The 20,733-nt window shown below is 35.0% G+C and overlaps 1 protein-coding gene across 3 annotated transcripts in view; it reads left to right on the top strand.

Moving 5' to 3' along the window:
• LOC141448111 (uncharacterized) overlaps positions 1–13,093 on the top strand; it is a 126,135-nt gene extending 113,042 nt beyond the window's left edge. For all 3 annotated transcript variants that reach the window (XM_074116203.1, XM_074116214.1, XM_074116193.1), the window contains 4 exons: positions 5,211–5,412; positions 8,709–8,910; positions 10,821–10,962; positions 12,861–13,093. In XM_074116203.1, coding sequence (XP_073972304.1) covers positions 5,211–5,412; positions 8,709–8,910; positions 10,821–10,962; positions 12,861–12,895 — 581 coding nt within the window. In that variant the 3' untranslated portion in view covers positions 12,896–13,093. The remainder of the gene's footprint in view (positions 1–5,210; positions 5,413–8,708; positions 8,911–10,820; positions 10,963–12,860) is intronic.
• The last annotated feature ends 7,640 nt before the right edge of the window (positions 13,094–20,733 follow it).

Below are 20,733 nucleotides of genomic sequence, written 5' to 3'. Positions count from 1 at the left end.
GGGCGAAATTTTTGTACGGCCCAGACGACCGCCAGGCATTCCCGCTCGGTGACCGAGTACTTTCTCTCTGCGGAGGTCAACGTTCGGCTAGCATAAGCTATCACCTGTTCTTTACTGTCGATTACTTGTCCCAACACGGCTCCTACGCCGGTGCTGCTCGCATCCGTTTGCAGGACGAAGGGATAGTCAAACTGTGGTCGAGCTAATAATGGTGCGGACGTTAGCTTTTCCTTTAGGGCTTGGAAGGCCTTCTCCTGTGCGTCTCCCCAGCCCCATTTGCGTTTTTTTTTCAAAAGGGCGTTCAGTGGCTCGGACAAGGTAGCTAGATCTGGAACAAATCTGCGATACCATGAACAGATACCTAGGAATCGTCGCAACGATTTAACTGTCCGTGGGGTTGGATATTCTTGAATACAAGAGGTTTTGTCCGGGTCTGTTCGCATGCCTTCCCCATCTACGATGAACCCCAGGTAACGTAGTTCTCGGCATCCAAACTCGCATTTATCCCTGTTGATCCTCAGTCCTGCTTCTCGTAAACGGGTCAGAACCAGCTCTAGATAGTGTAAATGTAGCGCAAAATCGGGTGTAGCGATTAGGATGTCGTCCAGATATGCGAAACAATAGGGAGCCATGCTGGGGTCGATGATAGAGTCGATGAGGCGTTGGAAAGACGCGGGAGCGTTGGTCAACCCATACGCCATGCGGGTAAAGTGATAATGTCCTTTTCCCGGGACGCTAAAGGCCGTGATTTCCTGGCAATCCGGGTGCAAAGGAATTTGCAAGTATGCTTCTTTCAGGTCTATTTTGGACAGGTATTTGGCTTTCTGCAGGCCATCCAGGAGGCTAGTCATTAGCGGGAGGGGATATGCATCTTTGCGGGTCACCGCATTCACCTTTCGAAAATCTAAAAGAACCATCTGGTTTTCTTACCATCACCACTGGTGAACTCCAAGGGCTTCGGGAGGGGACCACAATTCCTTCTCTTAAAAGCCGGTCCACCTCGCTATGGATCTCTGTTAAGACCTTTGGTGAGACTGGGTGCGGCCTTTGTTTAATAGGTTCCGCATCACCCACCTCGATGTTATGAGTGATGGATACTGATCCTTCAGAAAGATCTTGGGCAGAAGCCCTTCGGATTATCTCCTCTAAGACCCGATTTTGTTTCGCATCCAACGTTTGAATACCCGCTAGCGCACAGGAGCCCTCACGTTCTGTGGGTTGAAAGGCGTATGTCACACTGGGTTGGTCGGCAAATGCATATTGGTCAGCGTTGGCAAAAATCACCAGTTCAAGTTTCCTAATTGCCTCGATCCCCAAGATGACCGGGCTCGAAAGTCCTTCGAGTACGTAAAGGGTCACTTCTATCGTGCGACGCCCAGCGGCTAAAGGCCGTTTGACTGACTGCGCGATGGTCTCCTGGCAGCCATTGGCCAGTGTAACTTGAATTGGGGTGATTTTCTGGGTTGCCCCCTTCGGTGCCCATTTATTTAGAAATTCCGCGGAAATGAGGGATATACTGGACCCTGTATCTATCAATGCGGATATTTCTGTACCCCCTAGTGAAATCGGTAAATGCCAACGTTGGCCCGGCCGTGAAAGTGTATCCATTAAGGGTCCCAGGAGGTGGTTGGGCGGGGGGCGGCCTGGGTCCCACTGGCTCGCCTCCCCCTTGCGTTTCCCGCATCACAACGAGTGCATGCCTCTGTACCTGCCCTCTGGTTTCCACAATTACTGCAGAATCGTCTGCGCGGCTGGGGGCAGTGCTCATAAAAATGCCCAGTTTCGCGGCAATTCCAACACCGTCGCGTCGTCTTGGGAGTAGGGTGTTCCCCAGGAATGGCCCTATTTACTACCATTACCTCGGTAGATGATTTCACTGGGTGATTAGTTGGGCCTCCCTTGGAGAAAAGTGCTCGATCATACGCTAATTCCGGGATCATTGCCTCCTCTTTGGCAGGTGGGGGCCGATAAGTTCGTTGGCGTTCCCGCAACAATTCTAGCTCCTGTCCGCGTTTCAATAAAGAAGGTATTGAGTAAACTTCCGATCTCTTAACATAAGTCAGATAATCAGGATGTAGATTTCGGAAAATCCATTTTATTTGTGTTTCTTCATTTGGAGGAGGGTTTAGGCGACTTAATAGGGAGCAAAGAGAAACAACGAAATCATTAATTGATTCATTTTCCCCTTGTGTTCGGGCCCGTATCTCTTCTTCCAAGCGATCCTGGTAATCTGGGGCAATGTACATCGTGCCGAAGTCGCGTCTGAAAGCGTTCCAGGTCGTCCACAACGATCGATTCAATCTGTACCATTGGAGTGGCAATCCACCTAACAACCCTGGCAGACAGTTTAAGAGGGCATCGCGATCTATTTGGTAAGCCAAACAGTTTTCCTCAAGGCGTAACAAAAATTCGTCAGCACTAATTGCTGAAGAATTATCGAACGAGAGCCCCCACTTACGAACGACCTGCATAGTGAGGGGGTTGGAAGGCAATACCGGTGGGTTTTGGGTTGAGGGAGCGGCTGGTCCAGTTTCCTTTGCGCTGCCGGTTGAAGCCCCTAAAGCCTTAGGCAATTCATGGCCTAGAAACTCCCGCAGTTGTATCCTTATTTCTCGGACCGTAGCCTTAGGTTGTACATTAAACTTGCGGCATACAGCCAATAGTGAGTCCTTTTTCAGCTCGTAGATCCAAGCGACATCGGTAGGGGCCGTTTGTCTTTCCTCATCGGACGACATTATGAAATTACCACTGGTTTGCTAGCGATCGGACAAACTCAATGAGAAATGACTGCTGAGTGAGTCGATCAACCACTTACTTACTCAACCGCTTACTTGGTTTTGTCTTGTTCTATCTCCGTGAATTTTTTTTTTTTTTTTAATTTTTTTTTTTTTTTTAATTTTTTTTTTTCTTTTTAATTTTACCTACTAACTCTAACTTATTTACAATTAACCTGTCAAAAAAAACTGACGAATCCGATCACTTGCAGTAAAGGGAAATTTCTTTCTGTTGAGGCTAGGTAGGTACTACTGGACGCAATCCTAATTAACTAACCTTTCAAGGGCAGATAACGAAACAATATTGAGGTAGTCAATGAAACAAGATATTGTTATCTCCCAACTTACTAATCGCTACCAGCTGTCAACAATCCAAAGGTCACTCGCCCACCTCCACCAGCGTTCACCATATAGTGCGGTCTTTTTGTCTTTTTTTTTTTTTTTTATTTAAACTACTACACAATGTATGACTTAACGATAACCAATGTAATAATCTCTTTATTTCACATTCCTTTCTCAAACTAATGTTTCATTCAACCGAGGTCGATTTTCTTAGGAAAACACATAGATTTAACGCAATTTACTGCCAAGGGTAATTTTTTTTCTAACTGATTCCCAGGGGAATGTATTACTATTTGTAGAGTTATTTTCGAGCCCCAAGTTAAGGGCGCCAGTTTGTAACACCACTGATAGTAGTGTTGACCAGCAAGGAACCAGATCACAATCACAATAGCCAGGTTAACAATAACGAGGCATTTAGTTTGAACAATTATATTGACCAAAACAAAAAAAGGAAAATAATACAAAAGAAATACAAAACAGAAGGATCCTTCACCTAATGGTCTTATGATAAACAATAACTCAAAATACTTCTTAAAACATACAAAATAATATTAACTAATTGTCTTCCCATTCGGGTTACGAATTAACTCAAGCTTGTTAGTCACTCCCGACAGCTCCTGCTAGGTTAGTGGGGGAACTTTATATCACAAGAGTACCTGGGGGCGGTGCGGTACGACCACCTACGTCCGCCGATGGGTCTCCGGGGTCGTAGTTCGGTTGTTCGGTTGCTCAGGCTTCTGTACCGTTTTCCGTTAGAACCACAGAGGCGGGTCGGGCAGTAAAAAGTAGGTCGCTCGGTCTAAGTTCTTTTTTCTCACTCGTCACCAGGCGCTCTGTCTCCAATACTGGTCCGTTCGGCTCCCCTCTCTCTCACTGCCTCTTTGTTAATTTATTTTCTGTCCGGTGGCCGCAGCACCTTACAGCCCTTCGAGCTCGTAGTTTCCCCCGCTATTACTTGACGCAACGTCACAATACAGTAGTAAAAAGTGGGGGTCAAAAGGTAATCGTCACTTTCTGCCACCGATTTAAGGGGTAGGGCGTCAATAAAATCAAAAACACTAACACCATCACAAACTGGAGAGAAAATACTTCATTAACTTTTTGTTCACTTTTTTGATATCTTCCTTCGTTTAAGAGTTATTTCAAAAGTGGCATGTTTAAACGGGACACCCTTTATGTCATCATCATCACTATTATCGTACGCCTCTTCTACCGCCTTAGAGGTGTGAGGCTCCTTTTTTCTTGTACTTCTTCCTCCTTCTTTCTCAGTCCTCTGCCAAAGCTCTCCAGTCCTTCCAAACAATCCTTTTTTTTCTCGCACGCCTCCTTTATCCCCTCTTTACACCTGCATCGCAGTTTACCTCTTTCTCCCACTTGTTCTTCGCAGGCCACTTTAGCCATTCTATCGGAATTCATTAGTAGAACTTGCACAAACAGCATAGCCTATTCTTTTCTATTACTTCTTCTACTGGCTGTACTTTAGAGGACAGTGGTGATTTTTGAGTGTTGTGCTTCATTTAAAGGAATAGTAGTGGAAGCAGCAGTCGTAGTATGAGGTGAAAGGACCTCAGGAACGAAAAGAAATCCAAAACATAGTGAAGGAAAAGAAAGTAGCTTGGAAGGGTTACGTGGGTTACGTGTTAAACTGAAATAAGGAAAATAAGGAAAGTTATAGAAAGAAGGAGGTGAAATAGAAAGTTTTGTAGTAAAAGAGGAAGTCATGGAATGACTGGGGGAACAAATTAGAAAAGGATGCGAAAGGAAACCAAAAATTAGAGTAATTTATGGTGTATTTTATGATGTAATAAATAAAATAGTAAAGCATATGGAAGGAAAAGCCTACATACTGAATTTATTGATTTAAAGTTTCAAAATGTATTATTTACGTACCCAGTTGATCTGTACGTCTGTTTACTGTTCAGATAACTTAATAGTAGCCATCTTCTCATCGTCAGAGGATGAAATACACATCATGCATATACACATTTCTTCTTGTTGGCTTACTTGTTCCTCAATAACATCTTATGATTTGCTTATTTTAGCGACAAGAGTTCTTAGACTTTAGGAGTACCGAAATAATTATTTCTGTTACAGTGTCTAAAAGCATAATGAAAAATATAAAAGTAACTAATAAAACAAACAATAAAATCAAGCACATAAAAGAATCATTTCAAAACTTCCGAAATGAAGTGATCAATATAACTGACGCTTCCTTCAAGAAGCAATCATTCTATCATATCATGAAGGCGAAAAAAGATCTTTTGCGAATTTCTCCAGAAGAATTTGAGATTTTTAGGTAATGTTTATTTTACTGAGAGTAAGCTTTATTTAAGAGATGTAAGAAGAAAATATAAGTCACGCTGATCGGCTTATATTTCACAACTAATTAGGAATTTTATTATAAAAATAATAATTGGCCCCAAGTTTTTTTGCTTGAAACGTAATGAATGTAATAGTTACAGTAGATTTTTTGTTTTTTTTTTGTTTGAGAAGGTGTTGCTCCTTAAAAAAACCTCCAAACTTGCTCATGGCGGAACTAATGCTGTTACACTTCCTTTTCCTAGGCGGAAGGTGGGTTTTTGCTAAGGGTAACTTGGTGGCTGCTAGCTTAGTGGAAGTGGGGAGTTCGGAAAAAGTGAAATCTTATAAGGGTTATGTCAGCAAGGAAAAATTAATGAGGCGATTGGAAAGACAAGGGGAAAAGAAAAGAACGATTGAGAAACGGAAAAAAGTAAGTAAAAAGAAAGTGAGGAGTTCTGATCTCAGTGAGCTGCGGATTAGGGACTACGGTGACGTGACCTGGATGTCTAACACTCTAGGCTACACCGGTCTCTGATGTTCATTGATCTTCATTGGTCACTCCACTTACCTTCTTGCACAATGATAGGGCGATTCTCTTATGGTTACAAATAAAAGAAATTGTAACTTTAACATGTGTGCATATATTTACATTTAAATAAAAAATAGGACAGGTTCTTTATAACAAAATTTAAAATGCCCTAAATCAGGAATGGCCAAATGAATAACAAAGTAAATTAATTTAAATAAAAATAATTCGTCATATTTCGGGAGTCTTGGGTTAACTTTTGAACAGCGAACATCGCTCTTAATATTTTTGTTTAAAAGTATGGTTTGTAAAGCTTGTAACTATTCGAAAATTGGCTAATGCACATATAAAAATTTGAAGATTTTTATCGAGTCGTTTTATAGTTATTTGATTTTGAAAAAGTTTATTTAATATGGTTTTAAAAGACAGTGGGGATTTATGCATTTAAAATCAGTGGGGCGTGTATGAATTGTGGTGAAGTGGGAGAAGAGTTTGTTTATTTAAACGTGGATATAAATATTTATTTCTGTGGCTTTAACTTTTGTTACTGGTAAGTTTATTAACATATTGACCAGATAACTTTCTGTTTCAATAGTGTTTTCGGCAGCCTCTTTATAATCTCGTTTGATTAAATGACGCACTTTTTCTCTTGGATCGAAAAATTTCTTTATTAAAATTTATTTAAGTTAAATTCATTTAGTAAATAATTCAATAAAATGTATTTGATTTGATAAAATTGGTAATAGTCAATTTATGGAATTTATGAAACAATTTAAAGAGGAAATGAAAGCTGATACGGAAAAAAACCGGAATTTTAATAGCAGACATTAAAGAATCGATAGAAGCTCTTCAGGGAAATTATCAACAATTAAAACTTAGAGTAAATAGCCTAGAAAGAGAAGTGAGAACGAAAAATTTGTTGCTATTTAGCATTAATGAAGAATTCAATGACTATTGGGAGCAGGAGGAGTTTCTGTGTGCACTTTTGAGTGAGAAGTTATAGTTGAATCTGACAACTTCCGACTTTGTTTTTCTAAGAAGAATAGGTAAATTTTCGAAAGATAATAATGCACGGCCTATTTTAATAAGTCTTACTCAATTTCGAACGAAATTATTGATTCTTAAAAACAGCAAGTTAAAAGGATCTAAAATAGTGATTGCTGAGGATTTTCCTAAAGAGGTGGCGGATGTACGTAAGAGTCCAAAGCTAGTAGAGGCCCGAAAAAAGGGGAAATGAACGGTCATTAAGTATAATAAATTGGTCATTAAAGAACGTTATAATGAGGCTGGACAAACGACTTCAGAGCAAGCTAAGAAACGAGAGTTAACCTATTCCCCGCTAAAAATAGTGAAGCCCCTCTAATCATAGAGAAAAATGAGCATCTACTTAAAAGAACTAAATCTGATATGAACATTTCATCTGCGAAAGTTATGTTGGAACAGTTCAACTACACGCCTCGCTCACCAAAACCTACTGGAACAAAAAATGTGAACGCAGTGTAATATTGATGGTAATATATAGCTAACTCAGAAGGATATGAAAATGCACTGTTTGGCCTATAACGTTTGGGGATTAAAAAATAAAAAATATGATTCTGATTTTTAAAATACCTATCAAGTTTCGTCATTATCTTACTTTTTGAAATATTTGTGGAAATTATGGACCAAGAAGAGTATATAATAACTTTTAGTGAATTTCATGTACTATGGATTCCAGCTAAAAAGAGATCCCAAGTTTGGGAGAGTTCGTGTGGCTGTCTCTGTCGTATAAATGTAAAAGATACTATGTATCAGTAAATTTATTTCTTTTTGTTAACTTCAAATAAGGAATTGTTCTGTGTAAAACCAAATAATTTCTGTATGTTTTTCCCGTTTATTTGAACTGTAATCAATGGGAAATGTATTCCATGGAGCTGCTTAATTTTGTTTTAGTTAATTATAATTTAAATACTTTTCGGTAGATTTTGATCGTAGGCTCGGTTCATTCATTACTGTATTTATCTAGACTAGCAATTAAAAAAATATTTTTTGATTCAGAGAGATTACATTCAATTTAAACATCTCATTAAATTTTGCAAATTGTAATAATATTGAATTATGGTGTAAAAGTCTCATTCATTTTCGTAAGCTTATTTTAAAAGACTAAGAACAGTATTATCAACATATTTTGGATTGTGAAAGTTTTTCTCTGAAATAAAAAAAATAATAATGCCTATAGATTGTGAACTTGGGTATAAAGACTTCTACTATTTTTTCTATAAATTTAAGTCAGAACTTGTTTTCTAATTTAGTTATGTTTTTCTCTAATTTCAGTTTGCTTTAATTTATTTGCATTCTGTGCCTTCACAATTATTTTCATTATAATATTTATTTAGTTATGGCAACAAGACTCCACTCTGACCGTCTAAAAGACCAAGAGTTAAGTCATTAGTTAAAAAATAGAATAAGTATTCTTAAGTATTTATTTATTTTATATTGTAATTTTTAATTTTATGTTATTTATGAAGATAAATGTAAATGTTAATTAATAAAGACAATTATTATTAATATTCGTTTTAATTAGGAAATAATGTTACATGAACAAGAGAGAGAGAGAGAGAAACATTTTAATGCAAATATTTGCAAAACAAAGGGTGCTGCCCAAATAGATCGGGTTGCTATTAAATTAAAGGTCCAGTTAGTAATTCAGAATAGTGATAATAATTTTTCTAAGCAATTTAGCATGCACATTCATTCTAATATATATTTTTTAAATTGTTTAATAGAAAATCGATTGACAATCGGCTAGTAAGAATTACAAAGCCTTTAACTTTAGCACTATGCGCAGTCATAAATAATAACAGCAATGTAAAATGGTCGGAGGCTAAAAAACTTTTGGGGCAGCGCACTTTCATTAATATATTGAGACGTGTAGACCCAGAAAACGTCAGTAAAAGCACCCTGGATTCTATTAAGAAATTATTGGAGGTAAAGTCAGTTTATCTAGAAATATTTTATTTTAACTATTTTAAGGAATTATTTTTATGAGTCGATTTGATAGCAACAAGCTATAAAGTGAAGTGGTTAAACGTAATGGAGGTTTATGCTTTTTTACAAAAAAAAAGTTAGTTAATAATAATTCAAAAATTAAATGGTTATGTTCTTAAATAAAACTACTCAATTTTTAGAGAAGGAACAAAATGTAAATAACAGGTATGTTGGCCATACCTGTTCTAGTCTACAGTTAGTGAACAAGTGGTTATAGATAGGGACTTCTAATACTTAGGAATTTTCCGCCATCACAGAGTATCTGCACTGTATCTGCAGTTTCGCACTGTACAACCGTGTAACTAACTTAAAATTCCTCAAAATTTTTTGTCCATTCTGATCTTCACGAGAGTGACAAATTTCTTAGTGCGTTTTGATCACGCGCAACCACCCTACGAAGGGCCTTTTCCTGTGTTCAAAAGGTTTCAGTAGTTCACGTCAAGGTTCGGGGTTTGATTAAACGGATCGAATGAAACATGCATAGGCAAAAGTCATAGAACCAGCTCGCTGGTTCCACCAACGGTTCAGGATCCTCCTATGACAAAACGCACGTACTGAGGACAGATGTTCGATTTCCATTGTGTTTCGAGGATCTGTACTGGGAGTTGCGTGTGAGGCGCCACACACCTAAGATATTTTAACTTGCCCGCGCTGGCAACAAGGTACTAGGTGAAAAAGAAGACAATTCCAATTCGAACGTTCGCGGTTGTTGTACCCTGTGCGAGCTCGCCTGCGTTTACTGATCATTTTAGCTGCCCATAGTTGTTAAGACATAATTTTTGTTTATATGATACAAAGTTTGGTATTATTTGTTACTTATCTTACCATACCTCCCATAGTCTGGTTGTTACGTTCCTAATTCACGTTTCATATATGATATAAAAGATGATTGCTTAATTGCCCCAAAAAGGCACATTTACAAGAAATTTCGAATCAAATAGTATCTCATTCACGCATTTGTATAAAAGTTGCTTATAAAAATAGAAAAAGAGCAATTTCCAAAAATGTTGTTTATCCCATTTTCGGCAGTTTTCTCGAAATGTAGTTGTTATGCCTTCCAAAACATTACGACTTATTTTAAAGAAAATTTGGAAATTTTACCTTATATTGGAAAATATAAAAAAAAACTGTCAAAGCAAGGCGTTTTTCAACCTTTCTATTTTTCGTGAAGGTTTTGACGATCAATCCTTATACCGTACGATTTTTTTTCAATTCCACCTTGTTCCCTACACCTGACATATCTACCCTCATCAAGTGATCTAATATCCAAATACTACTTGTTCCTACGATTTCTACGCTATCTTAAACCTGCAAGTTAAATAAAACTGATTACTATATTCTACTGAAATTCCTATTTCTTATCTAGTTTTGGGGTTAGGTTAAGTGGACCAAAGGGAAGGCCCGAATTTTTTTACTTTTCCTTAGCAATATATAGGAGAGAGAATTTCGCTCTTGCGGCTACCTTAGTAGTCTGAGAATTTATTTAATTTATTATCTTCACTTTTTCCTGGAAAGTACTAGATTATTAGAAAGTACGATTTTTAACTAATATTTTAGTTGTAAAACAATTTAAATTGTCATCGTATAACTACTTTAAACGTGACTTAATGATGATGAAAATAATATACAGATTAAATACAAACTTAGACGTTTAAACAAAATTACTAAAATATCAAAAACACTTAAAAAGGAAATATATGAAAAGATAGCGACAGTAGATTTTGTGGAGAGATGAGAGAAGATACCAGAAAAGCACAAGGTTTGCCAAATAGGCCGTTGATATTCATCAAACTAATGTTAAAGCACATTGCAATTGCAAGTAAGGCAATCTTACACACGTATTTTTTCAGGGTAAGGAAGTTTGTACCTACACCCCAATTAAAGGCGTGTATGAACTATTTGTCAGATTTCTGAAAAGAATTATAGAATATCATGAAAATTTTGAAGAGCAACAAGCTATACTTAACTCAATTCGGGCTCGCAGAGAGTCCGGTAAGTACTTAGTTGAGTAAGAACAAACTCGATTGCTCATTTTACACTTATCTGAATCTTTCTCCAATTATAATGAAAAGCAGAAGCGAGTAAAGGAAATCATAAAATTATTATTTTATTTACTTTTAAGGCAAAACATAATAATATAGTAATATTAGAGGTAATTTTTTTCGCTGGCGCATCGACGACTACGGTCATTAGCGTTTCTTGAGCTATGTTCTTTTCTCGGACTAGGATGGCACATGTCTCTCTAAAACATATGTTCCACAGTCCTGAAGATGACCTAATCCCTTGGTCGAAAGCTCGGCATAATAAAGTTTATCGTGGTTGAAACTGGCATTTATTTATTAATCCCATTGAAACTATGAATAAGTCACCAAAAATAATAATGAACAGTGTGTGTGTGTGTATGGTCAAATAGATTTTTATCACTCAATAAAAAGAATTTTAGCAAATACCCATAACAATTAAGAACGATAGCTTTATATTATCAATAACTTGAGAGTGATGGGCCAACGTTCTTAGGTCTGTGGTTTTTAAATAAATCTCATAGTTTACCTTACTCGCAAAAAAAAAAATAAATAAATAAAAAAAAAGGAATTAGACAGTGAAGTAAAGACCAATATTGAACTTCAAATAATGGAGAAATAGAATGTTCATAGGACGTGGAATAAGAAATGAGAAAGGACAATGCGAACTATAGTTTACCAGCGCTCCCCTATCCCGCTCGTAGACGTATTTAAAACAAATAAACTTTTTAAAAAAAAAAAAAAAAAAAAAATGTTTCTATATCTTAATGTAGCTTACTGTTGCCGCTGCCAGACCTCTCCGAAAGGGTTTGCTAGAGGTGGGTTGTAAATCGAATTAAGTGTTTAAGTATAGAAATACTTGCTAATCCTTATCTTCAAAATATTTTTATTTATTTATTTGCTGTTATTTTATTGTTGCTTTATTTATTTTGTAAAAATGGGCAATGCTAAAAGAATTTTTTTAATTCAATTTATTGTCTTACTTTTCGATTATTTTCAATGAGCAATTTCCTAAGTTGGCTATTTACTTACAAGGAATTAACTCAATTCAAGATGTGCAGTACTTTTAAAATACGTTCCTGCAATTCCTAAATAAACTGTTCCATAGTAAACCTAATGCTATGGGATTGAAATAAACCCTTACACTAAGAAGTCACTTCTGCGGGCAGTGAAGAAATATTCCTCCTCATGTGCTTCTCAAATATGGGTAGTTAAGCTATGGAATTGCTTTTTCTATATTCCAACGGAGTAGTTCAGGGTGACCTGGTTTCTCATAAGCTGAGATGGCTTCATCCCTGACTTCGGACTTATAAGACGCTTGCCAATAATCAATTCATTCATCTTAAACTCTCCAATAATTTCAGGCGAGGTTCGTTGCGCTGATCTAAAAAAACCTGCAGCTCCTATTCTTGTCTAGTACGAATAAAATCAGGGATAAAAATACATTTTGAAATTTCCCAAGTACAAAGAAATTACAAAATTTAAGAGTTTTCTTTTCTTTTTTGTATGAACAATTTATATATGAACCGGATAAGTTCATTGATATAAACTTAAGGAACGGGTTGTAAAACCTAAAGAACGGACAAATCTTTTACATTGATTTGTGTGCCTCTTAGATATAATATTTGAGGGATGAGTTTTAGTTAGAGAAAACCTTGATTTTTAAGAAGTAACCCCAATAATAGAATGGAGCGTAAAATGCATCCAATAAATGCCGCTGCTATTGTACCGAACTACTAGTGCATATATGCTGCTATTTTCCACAGAGTATATATTATTAATTATTTTTGTAATTTTATTGTACCTAGTTATTATAACATTGTAATTTTTTGACCTTTTCACTAATGATTTTGGTTTTGTCCCATTTAGAACAAAGTAGTGGTTCCAGTCTATACCACACCTAGGTAGGAATGTATCAGTCGGTAGCGGAGTAGTATTCGATGCTTCATTGCCCAAGAGTGAACAAGCTAGAAAATGGACACTTTATGGCCTTTGTTTACTTCTTAATTCAGATTAATTATTGTTAATTACATTTTTTTTTTTACTGATTTGTAGTATACTAAAAATTGTTTTCAAATAAATTATTTATTTTGCAAGTGAAATACTACTAGTATTTATTTTAGCAGTTAGTTTATGTTATATTTAATCTTAGTGTAAAGTTTACCTTTATATTCAAAATGTGTGCAGGTGAAGCACGAATTTAATATCACCTTGCAGATGAAAAAAAACTTTTGTGCATCAAGATTTCTTTATTATGCTAATTTTATAAAATACCTTTATTGAAATAGCAACTTCGTTGGCCCACAGCCCAATCTAAATTTGATGCATTTATTTCTAGTAGCGTACATGTTTTCCTTTTCTCTGACCAGTTACGGATTTTCATGTATCAACATTTAAAAGGAACTAATTTGGTACTTTTTATAAGGAATTTGATTGTTTATTTCGTTTTTTATCTTTTTACTTATTTTTGTGTTTGTAAGAACATTTTGGCAATAAACTCTATTATTATTATTATTATTATTATTAATTTGTTACTATCTGAGGATTTCCCAGTTAGTGTAAGAGAGACTAGGAAAAAGCTGTATCATTTCTGGAAGGAGGCAAGAAATAATAATAAAAAGGCATTTATTAAGTATAATAAACTCCTTTTAGTAGGCAAGTTGCTGTCCCTAGAAGAACTTCAAAATAAAGAAGCAAGTAGCTTAATGTATTCGTCCGAGAGGATATTATTCAGCAAGCACGGGACTTGAAAATTTGTCAGATGGTACATTGAGAAACTGGCTGAAAGATGGTAGGCTAGTAAAGAGTAGGCAGAAAAGAAAAGCAGAGGGGTCACCAGGTAAGCGGCAGTATTTTCATCGGATACAGGCAGTTAGTAAGTCACCAAAAGCGGGTATCCAAGCTAAGCGACATTCCTCAAAAGAAAGCATCTAAGAAGGAAAGCAGTCTACATTAGGTTGAGGTAGTTAAACGGAATGCATCTGATAGTAATAAAAGTTCGTCTAAATTAAAAGGTTTGAATAGAAATACTACTTTTATTAACCTTCGGACAACAACGTGAATTGCCGAGACATGCATTACAACGTTGGGTCTTTTTGACCCAATTCATTTTTTATTTGCAATAAGACCTGTTTGACATTTAAGGAAATAATAAAATCAATATTTTTAAAAATCAGACTTTTATTAACATGGTAATGGAAACAATGAATTCTAATTTATTAGGTGCAAATAAAAAAAAAGTACTTAAATAGTTAATTTTAAAAAATAGGTACTAAAATTTACAAAATTCACGAAGGTAACTCCAAGAAACAAAAAAATGAAAGACACGAAAAAATAAAATAATTAGGTACCTAACATTTTATATCATTCTGCCCAAGGGACTAGGTAACTAATTCTCGTCCATCTTCAATAGTTCCTTCCAGTCCACATCGAACACACAAACGTTTAATTTTTTCGTTGTCTACAAATTGGTAAGGCACAGATATCGCAGGAATTGTATGTTTTCCTGTCGTTCTTGCACAGGTGGCATCTCGTTCTTGTCGCTGATCGGCCTCGGCAAGGAGGGGTAGGTGCAGCTTCCAAAGATTCTGGAAGCCCCAGAACTGTTCTTATTTTGGTTCGTACAGTTTTGGGTAGCTTTGTGTTGTTCATTCTAAGCTTCATGAAAGGCTCCTCCAATGAGAACGCTAATGATTTCAAAAAGTCGGATCGGATGGTTCGATTCCCTGGGTTGTTATTGAGCCGATGAAGTACGAAGGTGTTTGTTCCAGCAGCATCTAGTACACCAAAAAAATAGCGCATTGGCCATCTTCTGGAAGCTCTTTTGGCTGAATAGCTGTGGCATAACTTGTCAAAAACATCGACTCCACCTTTCGTCAAGTTGTAGAATGTCAGGTTTTTGCGTGTTTTGGTTCACAGTTCCAGTAACGTGCATCGATGACAGCAGAAACAATTTAAGAGGGTTAACAAAAACGTAGAAACCTTCCAGGAAAAACAATAAAATGAATAATTTATAAAAACAAATTATTGAAAAAACCAGAACATATTACACAACGTGGGGTCATATTGACCCAGTCTTAATGTTCTTAGAATTTTACAAAGTCACGTACCTTTGGTGTTGGCTATTGCCGCGATAACATCTGCAGGAAAACTGAAAAGGAAGCTACTCAAAGTCCTTACCCTCTCCCGCCACTGACAACTGACGTACGCGCGTTTTAGACGCGCGCGGGTCAAAATGACCCGTACGTTGTAGTCCGAAGGTTAATATTGGTTATTGGAATGTAGGAGGTGTAGGTACTTTGACTCACATGGATGGTGTTGAGGTAAACAAATTACTTGAATTCCATATACGAGTATTATGTCTATGTGAGACTTGGTTAAGTGCCGACAACTTCACCATTCCTCAATATTTATTAAATTATGAAATATTTTATGTTAAAGCAGATTAAAAGTGTATAAAGGGCAGAGCTGGTGGAGTATTCTTATTAATAAGAAAGAATTTTAATTTGGAGATAACAGAGATAAGTAAATGTAACTTAATGTTATTTTTGTTATTCAAGTTTAAGACAGGATCATTGATTTAGAGAGTACTATACTTAAAACCCGATATTGACGTGGTTAATGTAATGCAAAACTTGGACAATGAATTATTTAAATTAAGGCAGTTATATCCAGAGAGTAGTATTGTACTTGGAGAAGATTATAATGCAAGATTAGAAGAGTTAAATATGTTTTTTTTTTTTTTTTTTACTTTGTTATTGGGTTCTTGAGCTAGCAAATCAGCCATTTAAATTCTTCTTTCGAAGCTTCTTTAGCATCTTGAATATTTACAGAGTTATCTTATTGTTTGTTATAAACTCAACGAGCTCTGTGTAAATGCTGCCATCAGCATTCTGAGTTAGAAAATGTTAGAAAATGATATTTTCATTGGTACATGTTTTAGTGGAAAGAGTTTTGTCAAAGTAGTAACAGATAGGGGTAAAAGATTAACTAAAATTATGGAAAGTAATGGTTTATTTTTATGTAATGGTAGATCGGATGATGATCGTCCTGCTAATTATACATTTGTCGGTTTTCAAGGAAAAAGTGTGCTAGATCCTAATCTAGTTAGATTATTTTGCTTTGAAATATTGTTGCCACTTTAGTATTTTACCGATTACTTCATTTTCACAGCATTTGCTTTGCAAATTAAAAATTAAAATAGATACTAATTTAGACAATAGCAAAATTAAAGATATAAAATCTAGTATAAGCCAAAGTATTCAGTTGATAAGAATTGATTCAGAAAAGTTGACAAAATTTTATAATTTTTTGAAATGTTCCAATTCAATCTATTTTGCAAAACATGGGATATGATATTGGAATTTTTGTTAAATGTAAATCCAGACATAAATTTTACAATTATAAATCTTGGTTCACTCCTGATTGTAATGTAGCAAAACGTTTAGTAAATAAGTCATTTAGAGAGTGCAAAAAATTAGAATTTCATGAAGATGTATTAAAATTATACTTATCGGCCAAAAAAGCCTATAGAAAAACAGTATTAGATGCAAAATATAATTATTACAAACAGATTCAAATAAAATTTAACTCCTCAAATAATTCAAAGGCAGTTTTTTTTGCAGGCAGTAAAAGTGTTTCAAAATAAAAATTTTAATAAAAACGAAATGGGAATGAATGTTTGGGAAAAATTTTATAAAAATATTTTCCCAGAACTCTTATACAGTGATATTGATTATTTTGGGGTACATTGTCCTGTTCTCGATGAGGATTTTACTTTAAAGGAATTGATGTATAGTATTGAGTCGTCAAAAGAGAATAAATCTGCTGGTCCAGACCAAATAAAAAATGAGCTCTTTAAAAGTCAACCTCCTTCCTGGACACACTATTTATTGAATATGTTCTATAAAATATGGACGGAGGAGGTAATAATAATTTTCGAAAATACTTTTTTGTCAAATAGTAGAAATTCGCAAGACCTAGTTGTAAACAACAGAGGAAAACTCTCGGTGGATTTAATGAGTGAATTCGGTTTCTTTGTTTGCAATGGTAGAACACTAGGAGTTGAAATCTTAGGCAGTTTTACGAACATGAATAAACGAGGTTGTAGCGTTGTCGATCTGGTTTGGTTCAATTTAAGCTGTGCACATTATATTTATAATTTTGATATAATAAATAATTCTCAATTAACCGACCATAATCTTTGTATTTTGTCAGTTAAAATTCCTTCTTTAAAACTCAGTAAATGTTATAAAAATGTTGTTTCTAATTCTACAGTGCAGTTTTTAATTAGAGGTAATGAAACCTTAAGTAAGTTTAAGTCCTTATTAGCCGATCCGGACGTTTCTGATGCGGGCCATGTTTCAACTTAAAATGAAAAGTATTATTTTTTTATTAATCATATGCACGAGGTAATGAAATCTTCTGGTATGTTGTCTGTTAGAAATTACAAGTATTCTTCGTCTAATAGGAGAGTTGACAATAAACCTTGGTTTAATCATTCCTGTCATTTAGCGAAAAGGAAAGGTAAAGCTCAATTAAAGATCTGCAAGGCAAGCTTGTTTAGTAATATTTCCTTAGCCGAGTACCATAAATCAAAAAAGGATTATAAAAATACAATAATGTCCAGTAAGAGAAAATATTTTGATAATATAAAGATGACTTTAAGAAATGTTAAAAATACTACTGAGTTTTGGTCTGCAGTAGCCAAGTTTAGGGTTAAATCTTATAGTCCAGATATTCTTTCCTGTCAGGACTGGGAGAAATTTTACAGTGGTATCTTTCCTCCGAAAATTGTTGATAATACTAGCTTTTCTGGTTATTACGATCCTATTTTGGATAAAGATATCTCTTTGGTGGAGTTACTTTCAAGTATTAATGATTGTAAATTAAAGAAGGCGGCTGGATTGGATTTAATTTCCAACGAATGTTTTAAAAATCTTAGTTCCTCTTGGATTGAATTTCTATTGACTTTATTTAATCAGGCTTTTCATTCAGAAGTTCTCCCTAAATCTTGGCCTTCAATAAAAATAAAGTTATTGTATAAGAAGGGTATCCCTCAGACCCGAATAATTATAGGGGTATTGCGATTTTCAATTGTATTACCAAGCTCTTCACCAAAATTATCTATAGTAGGCTTTATGATTGGGTCGAAAAACACAACTTGATCCCCGAGGAGCAGATGGGTTTCCGCAAGGGCAGGGGATGCCGCGATTGTGTTTTTGTACCCTCTTCTATTGTTAATATCAGCCTTAGACTAAAGCGTAGTAAAGTGTTAACACTCTGTGGATTTTAGAAGAGCTTTCGATTCGGTTAATCATGGGAAATTATGGCATAAGCTCTATGGTTTAGGCTTAAGATCCTACAAGTAATTAAAAATTTGTATGACAATGCATCAATGGTAATTCAAGCCGGTAATGTTTATTCTAAAGAGATACTCCTTTCGGAGGGGATTTTACTGGGCGAAATCTTGAGTCCACTCTTGTTTTCTTTGTATATTTCAGATGTAGTGACTTTCTTCAACTCTAGAAACTTAACTGGACTCTCGTTAAGTAAAGACAAAATCTGTATATGATCTTGTATGCAGATGATATGGTCCTTCTTGCCCCCACTTGGATGAGTTCCCAAAAACAATTATTTGCTCTAAAGGAGTACTGTGAGGAGAATTTATTGAAGGTAAATATCAGCAAGACTTATGCAATGGTCTTTTCGAAGGGTGGAAATGTATCAAATGTAAAGCAATTATGGTGTGGAGAGAATAATTTAAATTTTTCTAATAATTTTACTTACTTGGAGGTCCCTTTTTCTCCATCCGCAAAGTTTACCAAGGCGGGCAAATATTTTCTTTCAAAGAATGTAGCTGCTACGGCTTCGGTTATGTCCTTGCTAAAGTCTTGAAAGAGTGACAGTTGGGAAACTAAGCTTGCTTTGTATGATCCATCTCTGAGAGTGTGCTTTTGTATTTGGTGGAAATCTGGGGTTGTAACTTCAGTAATTTTATAGAAAGAGGGCAACTGAGATTTTTAAAATTACTGCTGCGTCTACCAAGGAATACACCTGATTGTTTTGTACGGATTGAAACGGGAAGGATACATACTGGTTTTAAGATTTTTAAGAGTATTAGGCTGGTGGTTAAGGCTGCTAGAAATGCCAGATTGTCGCCTCCCTAAACTGTGCTATTTAAGGTTGAAGGAATTGGATGGTAGTAGTAATATACCATATAATTGGGTGAGTTCGTTGAGACATTGCCTCTCTTCTATCGGTGTTGAGGACCTGTGGGCTGGTCAGAGCGTAGTTGTGGCTCGTGAAGAATTCCGTCGAGTATTGGATTCGTTTAGGAACAATTTGCTGTCTAAAGATATCGAGTCAGTCCTGAATAGTCGCTATAGTCCGCTTTACAGACATTTAAGTAATTTAAATTGTGGAGAAGTTTACTTTTCTTACAATATTCATATTGAAAAGTTGAGATTAATGGCTCAGCTCCGTCTAAGTTGCAAAAAAATCTACTTCAATAAATAATAATAAAATATACTTCAATCGGAAAAAATTTGAATTTAATAGCAATAAATTATGTCAACTGTGTTCATTAAATGAACCTGATGACATTGCTCATGCCATCGCAAGGTGTCCTACCCTTTCATCTTTTAGAGATCCACTTGTTCAGAAATATTGTAGTGCTGTGGACAATTATGATGACATTTTTGTAAATTTTCTTTCTTTTACGGAGCCAGGTCATCTCAGTAAGTTGAATGATGTTTTTGTTTTCTGTCAAAATATTTTTAAATTAAGAAGTATTTTTTGTTAGTTTTCAAAGTTATTCTATCATTTTATTAATTTTTTTACTATTCTTGCCTTTTATATTTATTTTTGTTATTATTATTAATAATTTTATTTTGTTTTCTGCTAAGTAATTTTGAATTTATTTATTCTTTAAATAGGAGGATCCGAATTTTTTCTTTTTTTATTAAGGTCACTGAAGTATTTCTTATTTTTGTTTATTTTTTGTTTTTGATTTGTTGGTACCATAGAGTATTTTTGTTTTTCTTTTGCCGTTTGAGACTACTTGTTTATGTTAGAATTTAATTTTATTAATTTTAATTTTTCTTATTTTTAAAAATTATGTATTCCATTTACTTATTTTATTTATTTATTTTTTTGTTGTTGTATTTGTTGAGGTCTATCTCCAACTGTATACCATATATGGTTAAACCAGATGTAAATTTAAATAATAATAATAAATAATATAAATGGCTAAAAATATACATTTGAGCCTGGTAAGGAATACACATTATGTTCATTGGAAGAACCAGATAGTCTGGAACACTTTTTCCTAAATTGTTCAATATTTAATTCTATTGAATTGCTGAAATCTAAGGGCTAGCAGATGGATTCGAGTGCGCGATCTTGCGTAACATAACATAACGGCTCTAAAAAAAAAAAAAAAAAAAAAAAAAAAACCTGCAAGTGTATACCATTCCTAAACATCTTTTATTCAAATTCTCTTCTACGAGATTGTTTTTTAACTTTATTTTCGCCTTTTTAATTTTTTTTTTTGTGTTTTTCCACTTTTTCCCACATTTTTAGTAATTTTTCACAATTTCACTAATTTTTCTACTTTTTTGCGATTTTTCAACTTTTTATGATATTTTCAACTTTTTGATGATTATTTTTGCTGGTTTTACACATTTTTACTAATATTTCAATTTTTTTTATGATGTTTCAACTTTTGATGATTATTTTTGCT

This window comes from Rhodnius prolixus, unplaced genomic scaffold (assembly GCF_049639745.1).
Source record: "Rhodnius prolixus isolate KJV_2025 unplaced genomic scaffold, Rpr scaffold_1, whole genome shotgun sequence".
In the NCBI taxonomy this organism is placed as follows: domain Eukaryota; kingdom Metazoa; phylum Arthropoda; class Insecta; order Hemiptera; family Reduviidae; genus Rhodnius; species Rhodnius prolixus.
This window is presented reverse-complemented; position numbering and strand designations above follow the sequence as displayed.